This window comes from Equus caballus, chromosome X (assembly GCF_041296265.1).
Source record: "Equus caballus isolate H_3958 breed thoroughbred chromosome X, TB-T2T, whole genome shotgun sequence".
In the NCBI taxonomy this organism is placed as follows: domain Eukaryota; kingdom Metazoa; phylum Chordata; class Mammalia; order Perissodactyla; family Equidae; genus Equus; species Equus caballus.
The window spans coordinates 107,863,054-107,881,148 of record NC_091715.1 but is presented as its reverse complement, the minus strand read 5'-3'; the positions used below and the strand labels follow the sequence as shown (position 1 = coordinate 107,881,148).

Here is an 18,095-nt window from a genome sequence, read left to right as displayed (position 1 = left end):
ATGCTTATTGTTAATGACAAAATAACCACAGCTGACATTATTGAGCATTTAATATGCTTAAGGCACTATGCTAAGTGCTTTACAAGCATTATCTTTCAATCCTTGCCACAAAATCCTATAATAAGCACTTTTATTATTTTATTGAAGTATAATTGACATACAATATCCTATTAGTTTCTGGTGAGCACTTTTATTATTATCTTCATTTTACGGAAGAGGAAACTGGAGCACAGAGAAGTTGAGTGACCTTGCTCAAGGTAACAGCTGGTAGGTGGCCAAGCCAGAACTTAAACGCAGGTTTTTCAGACTGGAGCAGCTGATCTTAGCACCATGTTCTGCTATTTGCCTCTAATAGGGCCTTTCTCATACTGTGTTGTAATGGTCTGCGTAGCCCCTACCCCGTAGAATTTTAGCTCCATCATGGCAGGAAGCAAGTCTCATCCGGGTCTCCCGTGCCTAACGCAAGGCCTGGCACAGAAACAGGCAATAAACGTCTAAGTTGAAAAACATTCTGAATGAAGAGATACAGAAACCTCCTCAGGCCTCCACCAGATGGTGCTGTGGGAGTCCAAGAGAAAAGCGTCTTAGAGACTTCTGTTCCCCCTCCTTTCCCACAGAATATCCCAAGTATCCATACTGTTTTCTTTCCTCTTCCAGACAAGACTGAGTGGGTGGGAGAAACATTTTGAAGATAATGTTTAGGCACGAATTGACACAAATTTGACAATTTAATTTTGATCTTCTGTTTTGGCCCCAAAGGGAAGGTTGACCTTACTGCACCCTTTCAGATTCATGCACATTTTTCAAAGATCTCAAGAGTTTTCAGACTCTTGTCACCATTAAAAAGCTAGAAATAAAATCTGAATCGCCCAAAGCGTTGAAGGAAGCTGTGCAGTGGAGTGGAAATGTTTCCTCACTGGCAGCCAGGAGACTTGGATTCTGACGGCTCTGCTATTAACCAGTGGGGACTTCAGGCAAGTCCCTTCTCCTCTCTGGACCTCCGTATTCTCAGCTGAAAAATGGGTTAGATAGCCTTCCAACACAGAAGCTGGGGTTTTTTCCTGCTAACCTCTGTACAAAGCGCATTATGCAGCAGTATTGTAGCATGGTGGTAGTAAAGATTACAGATTACTCAAGTCTCAGCTTGGCCACCTACAAGCTATGTGACTTTGGGCAAGTAACTTAACCTCTCTGGGCCTCAATTTCCTCATCTGTATAATGAGAATAATCCTGTAACTACCTCACAGGATTCCTGTAAGGATTAAGTGAGATAATGCATATAAAATGCTTAATACAGTGCTTGGTACACATAAGCTTTCAGTAAAAGCTATTATCACATACAGCTGATGCTCCCATGTTAGCAATTTTATTTAGAGTTTGGATGTTCATTTAGTAGTCAGCAAAATAGGGAGGAGGCTTTAAGTAATAAAATAAAATGAAAACAAACAATCAGGCTTAGCCATTTTGCAAGGATAAGGGTAAATGCACTTCACGGGTACAAGACAAGGCTAAATATGCAACTGAAGCCCAGGACTGCAAGAGTAAGCACAGACAACTGGAATCCTCATACACTGTTGGTGGGAGTGTAAAAAGATACAACCACTTTTGGAAAAGGTCTGGCAGTTTCTTGTAAAGGTAAACTACATCTTCCCTATGACTCAGGATTTCCACTCCTGGGTATTTACCCAAGAAAAAGGAACACATACGTCCACAAAAGGATTTGTATGAGAACATTCATAGCAGCTTTGCTTTAAATAGTCAGAAACTGGAAACAGCCTAGTATCCACCGGGAGGAGAACGCATAATGGATAAACAAACTGTGGGATCGTCATACAATGGTATACTACTCAGCAATAAAAAGGAACAGAGTCCTGATACATACAATGGCACAGATGATTCTCAAAATCATCAGGCTGAGTAAAAGAACCCTTATAAAAAAGAATTCATTCTATAGGATTCCATTTATATGAAGCTCTATAGCAGGCAAAACTAATCAATGATGGAAAAAAATCAGAACGGTACTTGCCTCTGGGGGTGAAGTGAGGGGACTGCCTGGGAAGGCACAAGAGGGAACTTTCTTCAGTGGTGGTATTGTTCTATATCTAGTAGTAAGTTAAGTTACACAGTTGCATTTGTCAAAACTCAGCAAATATGCAATTAATGTTTATGTATTTCATCAGACGTATATTTTACCTCAAAAGGAAAAAAGAATAATAAGCAAATATTGAACACTAGTTAAGGACAGATATGTGGAAAGTGCTTAGGAATGAAGTGCACTGATGTCTGCAACTTCTAAAAGAAAAAAGACAGTGGATAGAGGGACAGATAGGCAGATGGATAGGTGAGGGATGTGCAAAGCCAGTATAGGAAAACATTAGTGGTAGAATCTAGCTAGTAAGGAACAAGGTATCCACTGTAAAACTTTTTCAACTTTGCTGTATGTTTAAGTTTTGCATAATAAATTTTTTTGGGAAAAGTGTAACCACAAAGTTCCACAGCCTGCATGGAGTGAATTTGTTTCAAACTTAAAAGGCTTCATTGGAGGAAGGCAGACGTAAATATTTCCTGAGCACCCACTATATGCCAGGCACTGTGCCTGGCTAGGTGACGGACACGAAGAGGAAGAATACAGCACTTGCCCTCAAAGGATTGTAGGGACCATCTGACAAGCAAACACATCACTGTTATCCTACACTGTGGGGCTGTTAGGGAGAGTGAAATTTCATCTAGTTGAGAAAATATCTTAATTGTTCACAACACAAAAAGGAAATGGTAATTATGTGACATGATAGAGGTGTTAGCTAACACTATGGTGGTAATTGTATTGCAAATATATAAATGTATCACATCAACAAGTTGTACATCTTAAACTCACACAATGTTATACGTCAATTATATTTCAATAAAAAATAAAAAGAATAAAAAGAAAAAGTGTCTGCCATGGAAGACATGTTGGGTAATTATTGCTGCCAATATGATTGGAAAGAATCTTCAAGCCAGAGCAGAGTCTCGAAGGCCACACTAAGGTGATAATTTGGCAATCCAATGGGGCCCATTCAGGAATTTTAAGTCAACAAGTGACATCTTTAGGAAATTGCTGGGATAAAGGGGCAGCTGCAATAGATATCATTGCTTTAGAGGTGTTGGCAGGCAAGGGAGCTTTTCACGTACCTGCAATGAAGGCAGAGAGCAGTTGGAAGCATCCATAGGGAGGAGGGAGGTTTAGAATGACCCAGGACAGCTCTGAAACCCAAGGAGATGTGAGCTTGGTTTCGTCTTCTGGGAAATGGGAAGCTATTTAGTCTATGCCCCTCACCTACTTCTTTGCCTCATGCTGTGGTGGTTCTGTAAGGCTATACTGGTTGTTTATGTTCAGCATCTATTCTGATTGTTTGTCCATTCTGACTAGTCAGTGCCCAAGATGCTGCTGTTAAATATTTTTAATATCACTCCTACCCACCTCACAGGGTTGTTGTAAGATTAATTAATATAATGTGTGCAATATGCCTAGCAAATGCTTGGTGTTAGATAAATGAGATCAGGGACCATATTTGATGCTCCAGTATGTGGCGTGGATATAGGGTGACCTTAGCATAAGCCCACTAAGACCCCCAAAAAGTCTCTAAGGTAGGCACTTGAAGCCCCTGAGGTCCTTCCAACCCACAAATATTGTGATCTTTATCAAACCCCAATCCCCCCCAAATACTGCACATATTCCCATGGAAGAACTCAGGAGGCCCAGTTGGACCCAAGAACTGTTCCATTTATTCTTCCCCATCTTTTGAGAATGGAGTTACTGTGGGGGCTCGTGGCAGACCACACCCTCAAGATGGTGCTGCTATGAGTAGGGAGGGCGGGTTGCAACAACAGTGAGCTCAGACCACCTGGGATCTTCCTTTTTCAAATAAGGCTTTTGGCTGTAGTGCTTAAAGCTTGGATCCAGAGTCAAAACTCTCTCCAAACCAGAATTTTGGCTAGCCTTCATGTCCACCGCTCATCCTACTCCAGATCCTGGTGTTCTCCGCTTTTCCCCAGTTCACAAAGAAGTGGCTGTGAGAATTATGAAGCTACAGATGGTTTGCCAATGTGATTTATTCAGCTGTGTGTCTCTAGGACCCAGCACAGTGCCTTATACAGTGTAACATGTAATAAATATTTGTTGAATAAATGAATGAAAGAATGATTCTTTCTTGGTCTGTAGTTGGTGCTTCATGAAGCCTTCTTTCCTCCCCTCCCTCAGAGCCCATTGTGGCTTTGCCAGCCTCCTGGCCTCCAACAGTGTTTACCATCTGTGCCCGTCCTTTGGTAACTAGCCAAACTCAACTCAGTTCAATTCATTTAACTTCCATGGAGCTGTACTATTGGCAGGAAGCACTCACAGTCTCAAGGAATGGCCGAGAGCATTTCCTAGCCCATGGCGCCTCCATTGTACTTTTAAAACAACCTTGGCATGCAACAGAACCTTTTCCAAGGCTTTTTGAAAGTCTAAACACATGATTATAAACTACTTCCCTTTGTTAACACGCTTGATTACCATTCAGGAAATAAGTGAGTTCTGGACGATGGATAAACAGATGATTATTTGACAGGTATGGGGCAGGTGTAGAAGGGGGGTGGAAGGGTGAGGAGGAATGAGGCCTAATCCCTGTCTGATGGATTTGCAGTTTCATTAGTGTGGTGGGGAAAGGGGTTGGCATCCCAGCCATTCAGGGCTGGCCTGGGACTGGGATTTGAAGGGATGCCCAGCAGCCCCTTGAGTGAAAAGAAAGCCAGAGTCTCCCCACACACACCTGTTGTTTTTTTCTGAGGGTTGGGCCTTTTTAAATGGTATGACTATTCTCCATTCCTGTTTCCACCCCTTTCTACACATCTCCTGCTCCCCATGCCAGTCTTCTGTAAATAAGTAATTTGCCTTCTCTCTGGCAATTATTTCATTTAATGGAATTAGAATTAGCTTTGTATGTATTCATTAAAACATTATTTTTAATAGCAAAAACCTGGAAATAACCAGAAATCTTACAATAAGAGCTAATTTGAATATATAATAGTAGATCCATAGTCTGGAATACTGTGTAGACAATAAAATGATGTTATAAAAAATAGTAATTGACACGGAGAAAATTCACAATACGTTGTTAAGTGAAAAGGCAACAAAACAATGATGTGTGGTGCATGTGTGTGCGTGTGTGTGTGCAGGATGTGTGTGTGCTATTGGTAATCTTTTTCTTGGTGTTTTTCAAATTTCCTGTATTGAATGCTGCAGTCTGAGTTAGGGCACCACCAGGAGGGGTGCATTGTAAAGACTCTGAGAGCACAAACAGGGGTATCAAGCAAGGCTTCCTTCAGTCCGTGGATTTTGAGGAAGGCGAAAGGCACAGAGTATTGGAGAGCAACTCTGGCAATATGCTGTTTTTTAAGTGCAAAGGTGAGGAGATGGTGTCTATTGGTGGTGAGGACTTAAGGCCCACCAAAGAAGATTGGACTCTATTAAAGAAGCAATGTGGAGAAACTCTGGGTGTTTGAACATTGGAGTGAACTGATGGAAGTGGAGTTAAAGGAGAATTATTCTAGCCACAGCAGGGCGGGTTGGGTTGTAGGCAGGGAGATCTGCCAGGAGACTGCAGTTTGCATATTTGACCGGAAGTAACGAGAGCTTGGATGAAGCTTGTAGTAACAAAACCAGAAGGGAAGGAGTGAATGGCTCTGAGAGATGTTATCAACAAAGAATCAGAACTAGAGATTCAAATGTGGCCAAATATATGCCAGGTTGTAGGTGAAACCATATGAAAAGACATTTTCTAAGGAAATGGATGTTAAGGAAAATAGTGAGGATTGAGTCTTTGGGGATTCCAATGGTTAATGGGAGCAGGAAAGAAGAGGAGCCAACAAAGGAGACAGAATATGATGGGTCAGAGAGATAAGAAGAGAAACTTGAGAATGTAATGCCATGAGAGCCAAGGGTAGGACAGTTACAGGAAGGAGTGGGTGGTTGATGGTATCAAATGCGTCCTCGAGGGCAAAGATGCAAACTGAGCAGAGACACTTGAATTTGGCCAGGAGGTCATTGGTGAACTTATATACAGAGAGCGGTTTTGGCAGAAAATGCTGCACTGTGGAAGGTTCCAGGGAAGGGAGAGTTGGGGAAATGGAGGCAGCTCATGGACACCACCCATGTGACAAGAGTGGCTGTCAGGACTGAGAAGAACAAGGTCAAACTTCATCATTCTAGTCCTGCCACCTAACCACTTGAACTTGTTTTCTCTTCTGAAAACAGGAATAATCCTACTAGCTCATAAGACCATTGAAAGTAGAAGTTTAAGTGATTATTTTTATGCTATGGTGAAGGGGATTCTTCTCCACCCGCCCCCCTCCCTGGCCCAAAAAAACCCTAGAGATTTCTGGGCATGTTTTAACAGATAGGAATCTTTTAACTTAACAGTGCTGTCCCTAGGTTGGTTTTGCTTTGAGAATTCCCTAGCTGTGTCCTCCGGCATTAGTCGTGCCAAGTCATTTTAACAATTATTCTCTGAGCCTCTCTGAGCTGAGGACATTGAGGCAAAGTGACTAAGAGGGAGCCAGTGGTCAGGTTCACGTGGAATGTCTCTGAGACCTGTGTAGAGGCTGTTAAGTTAGGCTCTTTTTGAGACTCTGGATATAGTTTGGTACCAACCTCATCCCAACACATAGAAGGCTGCAGCCCCTGAGTGGATGGTGGGCTGAAGGGTGGCTGGGGCAGAAGTACCAGAAAACCTTTCTTTTTTAAACGATAACACCTGCAGACTGAATGGCCCCTGGACTGGATGCTCTTGAACAGGCAGCTTGATTTTCAAGGTGTGCATAAGGGCATATACTTTTCTTTCATTCCTTCTATGCTCACTTGGCAACCATATACAACCAGACCTGACCAGCACTACTTCATTTGTTTTCTACTCACTCTACAAATCAGTCCTTTGAGCACTTTTCCTTTGTGATGCCCAGTCTGTGTCCAGTTTAACATACTTTGGACTGATTTTTGTCTTAGTGCCTTGTTTTCCCCTAAAAGAAGATACCCTCTGGGGAAAAAATGGCTGCCTCACAAGCCGGCAGGGCCTAGATCTGTTACCAAGCCCTGGAGAGATTCAGAGCTGGGTTTTGGCTTAACTGGATGTTTCACAGGGACCAGGACTGGGGGTGGGGGGAGGGGCTGAGTGTGGGGGTGGTGAGCATATTTTCTAGAACTGACGCTTTTCAGATCCCGAGACATCTAGAGAGTATCACCAAGGGGCCTTTTTAATGTCCCTGCTCCTTTTAATGGAAGAACTTGGTCTCATTTCTAGGAAGATAGCTTACCTAGGGGAAACAGGGTCACACCATGGATGGTACACTCACATGCTAGGACATGCGGACCCCTCTAAAAATGTGATAGGTGATCAGAGCAGGGGTACTTCCAAGGAGGCTGATATTATCAGAAAACTTTGGAAGACCAGAGTCCTACTCTGCTTTGGTCTTCTTGCAAGTGCCGGACCATTCAGTCACCAAATTTTGCCTGAGCATCTTCTGAGTAAGATGCTCTTCTCGGGCAGGGGAAGGAATGAGGGCTAGAAAGATAGGCCAGGGTCCTTGTTCATGAGAATAATTGCCATAAGATGTGGACGAGCGGTCTTGGCTGCTTCGTTACTGAAGAGCTGACGGAACCCCGGGACAGGGCCTGCCTTGGGGGACCAGATGCTGTATCTGGGCCAAAGCTCCGCCTGCAGGGCAGGTCGCCAGAACTTGGAAGGAATTCTCTTCCGCAGCCCAGGGTCCAGGCTTGGCCCCAGCAAGCTACCCTGCCAGCCTCTGCTGCCTGGGGCCTCGCGCATTCCGCGCCCCCGCTCCCTCCGCCCCTCTCTCGGCCTCGCCCCCTCCCTTGTCCCCTTCTCCTCCCCCCACCAGCTGTCCCCTTTGCCCAGAGCAGCGAGACAGCCGGAGCCTGGGAAGTGGCGGCTTCGGGCCGGAGGGGGCGTGATGGGGAAGGGGAGGAGGGGCGTGGATGAGGGGATAAGGAGGCCCGGGCGGCGGGCGCCCCCAGCCACTGCGCTTCCCGCCCGAGAGCTGGGTGCCGCCGCCAACGCTCACTTGCTTCCCCTCGCTCAGGGGGAAAGGTCAGCAGCGTCCTGGAGCCGCCGTGTCACTCCCCGACAGCCATGAACTGCAGCGAGAGCCAGCGGCTGCGAACCCTCCTGAGCCGCCTGCTGCTAGAGCTGCACCACCGGGGCAACGCCAGCGGCCTGGACCCCGGCCCCGGCCCGAGCATGGGCATGGGGGTCGTTCCTGATCCCTTCGTGGGCCGCGAAGTGACCAGCGCCAAGGGCGACGACGCCTATCTCTACATCCTGCTCATCATGATCTTCTACGCCTGCCTGGCCGGTGGCCTCATCCTGGCCTACACCCGCTCCCGCAAACTCATCGAGGCCAAGGACGAGCCTTCCCAGGCCTGCACCGAGCACGAGTGGGCCGCGGGTGGCGCAGCGGCCGCCACCGACGCCGAGACTGCCGCCGGCTCGCCGGCCGAGGGCCGCCGCCTCGCCCCTGGGGGGCTGCCCGCCCTCACCCCAGGCACCGTCGGGGTTTAGAACCACAGCCCCAGCTTGCTTGCTTGCTCGCTCGCTGCGCCCTCCTCGTCTCGCTTGTCCCTGGGCGTGGCGCCCGCCTTTTCCTTTCCTCCCCTTCCAGGGTTTGCCTCACCTGAGGCCCAGACAATGATGAGAGGCCAGGAGACCTTCCAAGGCCCTCGAAGAAGCACCACACGTCCTGGCCACTTTCTCCCTCCTCTCCCTCCTCTTCCCCCATGCCTCCACACCCATCCCACACATCCAACTGCACTAAACTGCTTCTGCTCTCTTGTCTGCAGACAGCCCTGGCACCACGCTCCAGCCCTCTGGGAACTGAATCCAACACGTCGAACACTTGGCAATGAACTGAAGCAATGAAGTCTATCAGAACTCTGGGCCGTCTAACTGGCAGCTGCTCCAGGGACTGCCAGGGACTGCTCACTCTACAGAGCCAACGGGCTTGCCATCACTGCCAGGCTGGCTGCAGCAACTCCAGCTTCCTGTCGCCTTAGGGACAGAGACAAAGGAAATGAAGAGACCTCAGACATCTTTTCCCTCCCTCCCTCCCTCCCTTCCTCTTTCAGAAGGGAGCTAGCAGGACACTAGGACCAGTCTGTGGGATAGAATGGACTTAATGGGGACTGAAAGGGGCGGGGGACTCAAAGAGGAGGGAAGACCTATGACCCCTTCTGTATGGTTTTGTTGCATCCACTTGTCATCCCAAAGGTAACTTGCCTGATTTTTAGTAGCTTTGCCATCTTCTGCCATGGGTAAACATTGCTGGGTGCGTCACCCCAATACTTCCAAATGCCTCTCCTATGTTGATTCAGTTGTTATGGCAGCTGTCTGCTTCATCCATGGAACGTGAGGCTTAGATGTCCCCTCCTCTGTAACCTGGGGAATGTCAGAGGCAGGTAATAAAGGTTGTTTAAACAATAACCTAAGACTCTTTTCTCAAAGATCCCAGCCTTGAGACCCAGGACTATATAGAGAAGGAATCCTTTTTGCTTTTGGAAATGCTGTTTCGATTCAGGAGTTGGGTTGTTGTGATATCTGTATATCCAGTTCCAATGCAGTAGATGTCATTGTGGGTGAAGAAAATGTTTATATGGCTAAATGTGTTGTTTTTTCAAGTGTTTCAAAAGTTATGACTGCTTTGTTCCTTCTCTTCTTTTCCCTTAATTCTGAAGCACTTCCAAATATCACAATGCTAAATGAGGATTCCCCACTTTCATTTTGTTGTTTTTCAGGATACATACAAAAAACCCCTCTCATACCCATCACTATTAGCTATTGTCAAAGTTAATTTGTAGAAGCCACCTTTGTAACTCTCTCAAAGAAGTGGCTTATTAAAGAGAAAAAGCCATAAAATAGTGTAAATCTTAAGTCAGAGGGAAAGCGCTTGAATTAAACAGTCTTAACCAATGATGGGTAAAGTTAGAGGTGTATGTTTATTCTCCTCGTCTCAAGAAGGTCATGAGAAACTTGCCTACTTAGGGCTTAAATGCTCATACCTGATGATGGCTATTTGGGTTCATCAAACACACATAAAATCACCTCTTATCATTAAGTCAACTTGCTTAATGCCAGCTGGTTTCTCAGTAATAGCAGGACAAAGATATTATGGGTCACTTTAATGCATTGATATTACACAAGCTTCATTCAAGGCATTGGTTTTGACCTTGTAGCCCATCTGGTATTTTACCGGAGCTATTAATAAGTTAAATGAACTTACTTTCATTCCCAAGATTCACTCCTTGAAGATATACTGGCCTGGCCCCATTGGCTCCTCTCCAGTCCTAGTTCCAGCCCTAAAGTCACCCCTTCTCCTTGCAGGTGGGGCCAGGGATTAGGCAGCAGTCCAAGATGGTGACAGGAAGAGAGGGGAAGCTGTGAGAGCCATCTCAGGGCCAGGCAGGGAGGACTGAGTGGGATGTGGAGGGAAGGCACAGATATCCGGCCGTGCCAGGGGGATGTGCGGGCTCAGTCCCCAGCCTTGTATTTCAAGTATAACAATGTCCCTCATTTATCTGGCATAACTGGGGACACGATGTTGTTCTGATAATGAAGCATAATCAGTGCTTTAGTTGTTGAAACTTTATAAACATCTGTACCATTTTTTCACAGACATTTAAAAAAATATATTGCCAGAAAAATAAAGAATAAAAGAGAGCTGGGAGCAGCTGGGACAATGCCTACAATAAACATTAATGTGTCAGCTGCGGGAAACAAATCCCATTGCCAAAATATTCCTGCTGTTAAAAACATTTTAACCTTTTTATGATGATTAGGGTAGCCATTAGGAACATAAAGCGAGAGTAGCTACAGAACTCTCCCAGTGAGAAAAGTGAAGTGGCCTGGGCAGAGAGATTTGCTTTACTGCCCAGTTGTTTTTTTCGAGACTTTCAGGGTTGCAACTGTGTCCCAGATAATGAAGTTTCCCAGAAGTCTGGACACTCTACCAACCAGTGGGAGTGTCAACAGCACTGAAGTGATCAGATTGTGGTCAGCAAAAGATAGAGAGAAAAATGAAAAACTAGGGGCTTGGCCAACCCTCCGTTTTGATAATGTATTCCTGAATAGCACCAGCTGACCGTACAAACTGGGAAAATGTTGCCCTTCTCCTTAATGTGATTCTAATAATTAGAATGATTCTTCTTTCAACCCACCCAGTGGTCTCTTTCTCCTTTCTGTGTAAACAGGTCGTGTTTCAGTTCAAGTTCAGATCTTTCTCCATAGTAAGAATGAAGAAGACCTATGCTTCCTTACGCGTAACTTGAGGCTTTCAACACAGCGGGACTGGGAGATATTTTGAGTTCCAATGTCTGGAAGTATTCACCGACAGTGCAAAAATAAACAGAAGCTTCCCTTCCATTACAGACACAATTCTGTGTTGTTGATTCATTTTTCTAGAGGGATATAAATGAGGTCGTTCATTTGTTCGTAGTTACCATCTTCTTTTCAATTTGCCACCTCTTTCAGAAACCAGAGATCTTCACATGACTTGTATCAACAAAGAGAAAAGGGACTGGGCTGCTTTCCAAACAATCTTGCCTCGCGGCTAGAGCAAACGCACTGTGGTGTTGTGGACAGAACACAGGACCAGAAGCAAGAGAACAGTCCAGCCCCGGCTTTGCCAGTTAACGGGCTTTGTTTCTCAGGGTGAGCTGCTTAACCTCTCTGGGCCCGTCTCCACAGCTGTGGGGATTTGAGGATCAAGTGAGCTAACACATGGGACAGGGCTAGGAGAAAGACAGCAGCTCTAGTAGTAGAAGGTGTTAAGTTTATATTTTCCTTTTCCTTCCTTGGGGGCGTACCCTTGGGCAGTTGTGTGGGGGAAGAGAAAATTCTCTACTATGTAGAGTCTACTATTATTGTTCAAAGAAGGGGATTGCAGAGGTTTGGCCACTAGCTGCCAGATTTCTGAGCCTGTCTCCCCTGTTCTCAGAATCTTGGACGACTAGGTATCTGTGCATAACTGCCTCACCATCCTACCCCACTACCCTTTACCCGTAGGCCTGCAGTGCCCTTTAAATAAAATATGACAATAATACTGTATTTTCAGGGCTCCACCGGGACTGGAGTCCAGACTTTGAAGACACAGGTCAGGGATTGAGAGAGTGCATAAGAGAGGAGAATTAAGGGAAAGAATCACGGGCTGTAGGCTTCATGAGGGAGATAGGAAGAAGAGCTATCTAGAATGTTCTGTGAAGGTAAGGGAACATGACTGAGGACCACCAAGAATGAATAGATTAGAGTGGTCAAGAGCCAACCCTAGGTGAACTTGAACCACACACCAAAATGGCTTTGGGAGAAGAAGTTGGATGGGAGGTCAGTTTTCAGCTCCTTTGGTTACTTAACATAACCTATAGCCTGTCCAGGAAGACAAATAATGTGATTAAGGCAACCCTGCTTGCTGTGGTAGATCTCCGAGCATGGGACCAGGTGACCCCACCAGTCTCCCATCAGCTGTGTTTTGAGGGAAGCAGGGTCTTGGTAAAAGCTGTGACCTGGGCCTCTTTATCTGAAGAGGGTGCAGTCAGAGCAGACAAGGGGATACCTCAGATGCGTTTTTTTTTAAAAACTGTAGTAAAAAATACACATAGCATAAAATTCACCATCTTAGCCATTTTAAAAAGTGTGCAGTTCAGTAGTGTTAGGTACATTCACGTTGTTGTGCCACAGTGCTCTTTTAAGTCAGAGAAAAAGGCAAGCAGCTAAGTTACGTTATATAGAAGCAGTCGGGCTTAGTCATTGCTTCAGATGACTCCCTCTCCAGGGGTATTCACATTTTATAATAGATCGCTCAGGACAAAGTAAAGGTGAAACCCAAGGAAAGAATCTCTGGTTGTGGATTTCAGTGGACTCTCGTTGGAGAGAGATCTTGAAATGTTTATGTGTGTTGGGGAAGGTGCTTGGGGAAGGAATGTACGCAACTTCCCACAGCTTCTCAAGTCACATCCTAGTCTTGCTGTCAGATGCTCTTGGAACCGTGGGGAGGACTAGGGGAGCCATGAACGACTGGATTTAAGCGTGAATTTGCCAAATTCCCACATACCTGACCTACGAAATGTCCATTTATGAAAACACTTCAGGTCCCTGCAAGGACAGGGGGCCTCCCCTTGGCTCTTTTTCGGATCTAGATGTGATCTAGTAGGGTTGCTGCTCCAGCAGGCCTGGTGGAGAAAGAATGGAGACACGGGGCATGTTAATTTTGCTCCTCTTCTTGTGGGGCCATTCCTCTAGGGGCACTGTGGTCATGATCAGCCCTTGGCAAAACTATGGGGTTGGTATTTATCTCATTTTTTCCCCGTCCTGTTCCAAGCTTCCCCCTGCCATCCCCAGTCCCAGTCCTCCAAAACTGTTCCTTTCCTACTGCCAAGGTCTAATGATCTTATTCATTTACATCTAATCTGCTATTCATTGCAGTGATGTTCCAAGGAATGCATCTTTAATGGTGGCTTTCAGACACTGGGTGCAGAAGAGAGGGATGAAGGGGTCTTGTCCTAGGACTTTCAAATCTGATATGGGTAAGGCTGCTCTGGCAGTCACACCATATGGTAAGCTCAAGAACAGAACTTCAGCTTTTTCTTTATCCTCACTACTTCTGGGGGACGTTTGGAAGACTGAAGCCTTCAGCTATGTACAGAGGGCACCTGCACTTCCATGTGAATCTCCTAGGGTAGGGGGTTGGTTGTGGGTGGGAATGGAAGTAACTGGGGTAAGTGGAAGGGGAGAGCAGCCCTTGGCCTGCTCCCCAGTTAGGCCTCTGTCCATTGGAAGGTTAACTTAGCAAACAGGACACCGGAGAGGAATGGCTGAGGTGAGTGAAGGAAGAAATACTAGGATGGATCCCCTGAGGACTGTAAGGATGGAATTCCTTTCATTTTCCTGCCATCTCCCTATATCTCTGTACCAAACCAAGGCCATAGCCAAATGATGATCTGTTCTTGGAGGAGGCTGCTCTGGAGTCAGCTGGGTTAGTCTCCATCCCACGTCCCAAGTAACTGGTACCATCCCTCAGAGGTTTGGGCTTTCCCTCTGGCAAGTCCAGGGGGCTGGCCAGTTCAAGTACCCCCACCTTTTGACTTTCTCTGCCATCCACCAAAGCAGAAGAGTGTAGTGCATAGGCCATGGGCTCTAGAGCCAGACTTCTTGGGTCCAAATCTATGGTCTGCCTTTCATCAGCTGAGTAATGTCAGGAACATTACTCAACTTTCTCCAAACTTCCTTTCCCCATATGTAAAATGAATGTAAGAAATAGTACCTACCTCCCTTGGCTGTTGTGAAGATTGAGGAGCTCAGGGTAAAGGTTTAGTAATAGTAGCTTCCAATCTTGCCCCAATCCATAGTAATGGGGTTGTCATCTACACCACACCAATGAAACTGCTTTGTCATGGTCACCAGTGACCTGCATGTTGCCAAATCTAATGTTCAATTATGAGTTCTCATTTTCTATGACTACTTAGCAGCATTGATCACTCCTTTCTTGAAACTTTACTCTTGATTTCCATAACACCTCAGTTTACGGGTTTGCCTCTTTCTTCACTAGCCCTTTTCTTAGCCTCCTTTGCTGGTTCCTCCTCATCTCCTCAACCTCTTAATGTTGAATTGCCCAGGGCTTTATCCTGGGAACTCTTCTCTTCTCCATCTATTCTTGCTCCCTTTGTGATGTCAATGAGTCCCAACATGCAAAATAGCATCTTCCTGGGCAAGCCTAGTGGTGCAGAGGTTAAGTTCATGACCTCCACTTCGGCGGCCCAGGCTTTGCAGGTTCTGATCCCAGGCACAGACCTAGCGCCACTAGTCAAACCACGCTGTGGCAGCATCCCACATAAAATAGAGGAAGATTGGCACAGATATTAGCTCAGCAACAATCTTCCTCAGGCAAAAAGAGGAAGATTGGCAACAGATGTTAGCTCAGGGCCAACCTTCCTCACACACACACACACACACACACACACACCCCAATATGATCTTCATATATAAATACCATCTTTATAATGATGACTCCCAAAGTTATATTTTTTATCCCTGAAATTCATAGTCTGAGCTCCAGACTTGCATATCTGACGGCCTTCTCAATATCTCTACTAAGGTATCTAAACCTGTCTTAAAGTTAACATATCCAAGTCAGAGCTTTTGAGTCTCTTCCTCCAAAATTTGCTCTTCCACTTGAGAAAGAAAAAGCAACCCCTGCCATCTCGGAACTGGTCTGATGTTTATGTCTAGGCCTTACTGTTGGTTAGAAGCTGGCCCAGTGTTCATAGGTAGGCCATGTTATTCTCCTGTTGAACATAAACCGTCTCATAGAACACCAACATCAGATTAGTCTAATGACAAGACATGTCTCTATGACCAAGATGGAGTGAGACAAAACAAGACCATTTTATAATGTTATCTAAGTGTAGACAAAAACAAGATTACTGTGAAACTCACAAAATACCAAACATCCCCCTTTCCCAGCTAATCTGGCTACTATTTCTCTACCTATCACAGCTTTAGTCTCACTCTAGCCTTCCTTCATTCTGGATAAGATTTATTAAGATACCAATCCTAATAGCGTCCAATCCAGAGTGAACACTTGCTTCCTTGGACCCTCCCTAAAATCACCTAACATAAGCTACAACCCAATAATAAGTCCTTTCTAACAGGTTTTACTTAGATATCCATGGTTCCCCATGATGTAAATTCTCCCTTGCTGCCATGAGTAATAAATCTAACTTGTTCAACTACAGGTTTGTTCCTGGTGGTCTGTGGCTGGAGGGCATTGACGCATTAATCTTCCCCATTTTTTTTTCATAAATGGTACTACCACCACCCATCCAGTTGCTTATGCCAAAACAGGAGTCATATTGATTCTTCTCTTTCCCTCATCTTTCACATTCAATTTAGGAGCCAAGTCCTTTCCATTCTACTTCCAAAAGGAATTCCACACATGACCACTTCTCATCATTCCCACTTCTACCACCCTGGTATACTCTCTCATCACTTCTTACCTGGACTAACATAACACTCCCTGACTGGTCTTCCTGTCTTTACCCTTGCCCCCTGCAGTCAGTTCTTTACATGACAGCCAGAGCCATGTTAAAGCATAAAGCAGATCACGTCCCATTTCTGCCTAAGGGCTTCCATTGGATTACCCATACAGTTAGAATATAACCCCAACTCCCTACCATGGTCTCCAAGACTCCACATGATCTGACCCTTGCCGACTTCTCATCTCCCGATACCCTTCCCTCTTGCTCACTAAACTCAAGTTACACTAATCTTCTTCCTGTTCCTTGAACACATCAAGCTCATTCCTGCCTCAGAGCATTTGCATGTTCTGTTTCTTCTGCCTGCAATATTCTTCCTCCACATCTCATGGCTGTTTCCTTCTCATCGTTCAGGTCTCAGCTCTAATGCCACGTCCCCAGAAGCCTTCCTTGCCATCCTATCTATAGTTGCTCCTTTCTGCCGGCCCCTAGTCTATTCTCTATCCCATGACCCTGTTTATATTAACTTCACAGCACGAAGCACTGTCTAAAAATATCATGTTTGTTGACTTACTAGTTTATTCTCAGTCTCTCCCATGTAGGCTATAAGTTCCACGAAGACCAATTTAAAAAATTTTAGGGGCCAGCCCAATGGTGTAGTAGTTAAGTTTGCATGCTCTGCTTTGGCGGCCTGGGGTTCATGGGTTCAGATGCCAGGTGCAGACCTACACACCACTCATCAAGCCATGCTGTGGCGGCATCCCACACACAAAACAGAGGAAGATTGGCACAGACGTTAGCTCAGTGCCAATCTTTCTCAAGCAAAAAGAGGAGGATTGGCATCAGATTTTAGCTCAGAATGAATATTCCTCACACACACAAAAATTATTTTTATAACTTTTTTGAGGTATAATTAACATAAAAAAGTGCACACACTTAAAATATATGTGATTGATTTTGACATATGTATAGACCTGTGAAATTATCACCAAAATCAAGTTAATGAACATATCCATCACCACCAAAAGTTCCCTTGTGGTCCTTTGTGCCTTTTGCCTATTAGTCCAGACAATCTGGATCTACTTTTTGTTGCTATAGATTAGTTTGTGTTTTCTAGAATTTTATATAAATGTAATCATGCAGTAGGCACTCAGCATACTGATTTACTCAGCATACTGATTTTGAGATTCAGCCATGTTGTTGCATGTATCAATAATTCGTTTCTCCTTGTTATTGAGTAATTGTAGGGATGTGTCAGTTTGTTTATCCAGTACCCTGTTGAAAGATATCTGGGTTGTTTCCAGTCGTTCGCAATGATGAACAAAAGTTCTACAAACATTTGTGTGCAAGTCTTTGTGTGGATATATGCTGAATGCAGCGATTTTGTGTGTCTCATTCTTTGCGACATCTCTCATGTCCAGGCACTTGAGTAAAATTTATACAGTATGTGGTGGTTAAATATCTGTTGAATGAATAAGTGAGCCTTCTTTTTTAGCCCAGGCTGTGGACGCTTCCACTATTCACATGCCCACCCTAGAATCCTTCACCACCCTAAATTTTGTCCTCTTCCTGCCTTTCAAATCTGCAGCCCTGGGTGACCCCTTGAAGGTGACTGTTTCCACTCTTGGCTCGTTGGAGAAACCCTGCTCATCAGGTTCGCTGCCAATGCATGCTCTCTACCCTAAGCTGGCCCCTGTGGCTGTTCAACAATCCGTTCATTCCTCGCTTGCTGACTCCCTATCACATTCCCTACAGCAGCTGCTCCAAACTTCCTGCCCTCTCCTCAAGCCCCCAGCCCCAGCCCTCCCCCTCATTCTCAGGAGATGACTTCACCTCCTTCATTACTGAGAAGATTGAAGCCAACTGACGGGAGCGTCTTCGGCTTCTGACCCATCTCCACACAGCCATCTCAAATGCTTCCGACTCTCAGGAAGACGTGCTCCTTCACCTTGCCAAGGTTAAGCTCTCTGCCAGTGTGCTTGATCCTAGTCCCAACTTTAATGATATTAATAATAACAACAACAGCAAAAAAAGCATTTAGCCC

General features: G+C 45.4%; 1 protein-coding gene across 1 annotated transcript; it reads left to right on the top strand.

Moving 5' to 3' along the window:
* Positions 1–7,762: 7,762 nt before the first annotated feature.
* KCNE5 (potassium voltage-gated channel subfamily E regulatory subunit 5) lies at positions 7,763–9,998 on the top strand. Its single transcript, XM_005615069.4, has one exon. It carries the CDS (start codon positions 8,166–8,168, stop codon positions 8,592–8,594), a length of 429 nt encoding a protein of 142 aa, XP_005615126.2. The 5' UTR covers positions 7,763–8,165; the 3' UTR covers positions 8,595–9,998.
* Positions 9,999–18,095: the final 8,097 nt, after the last annotated feature.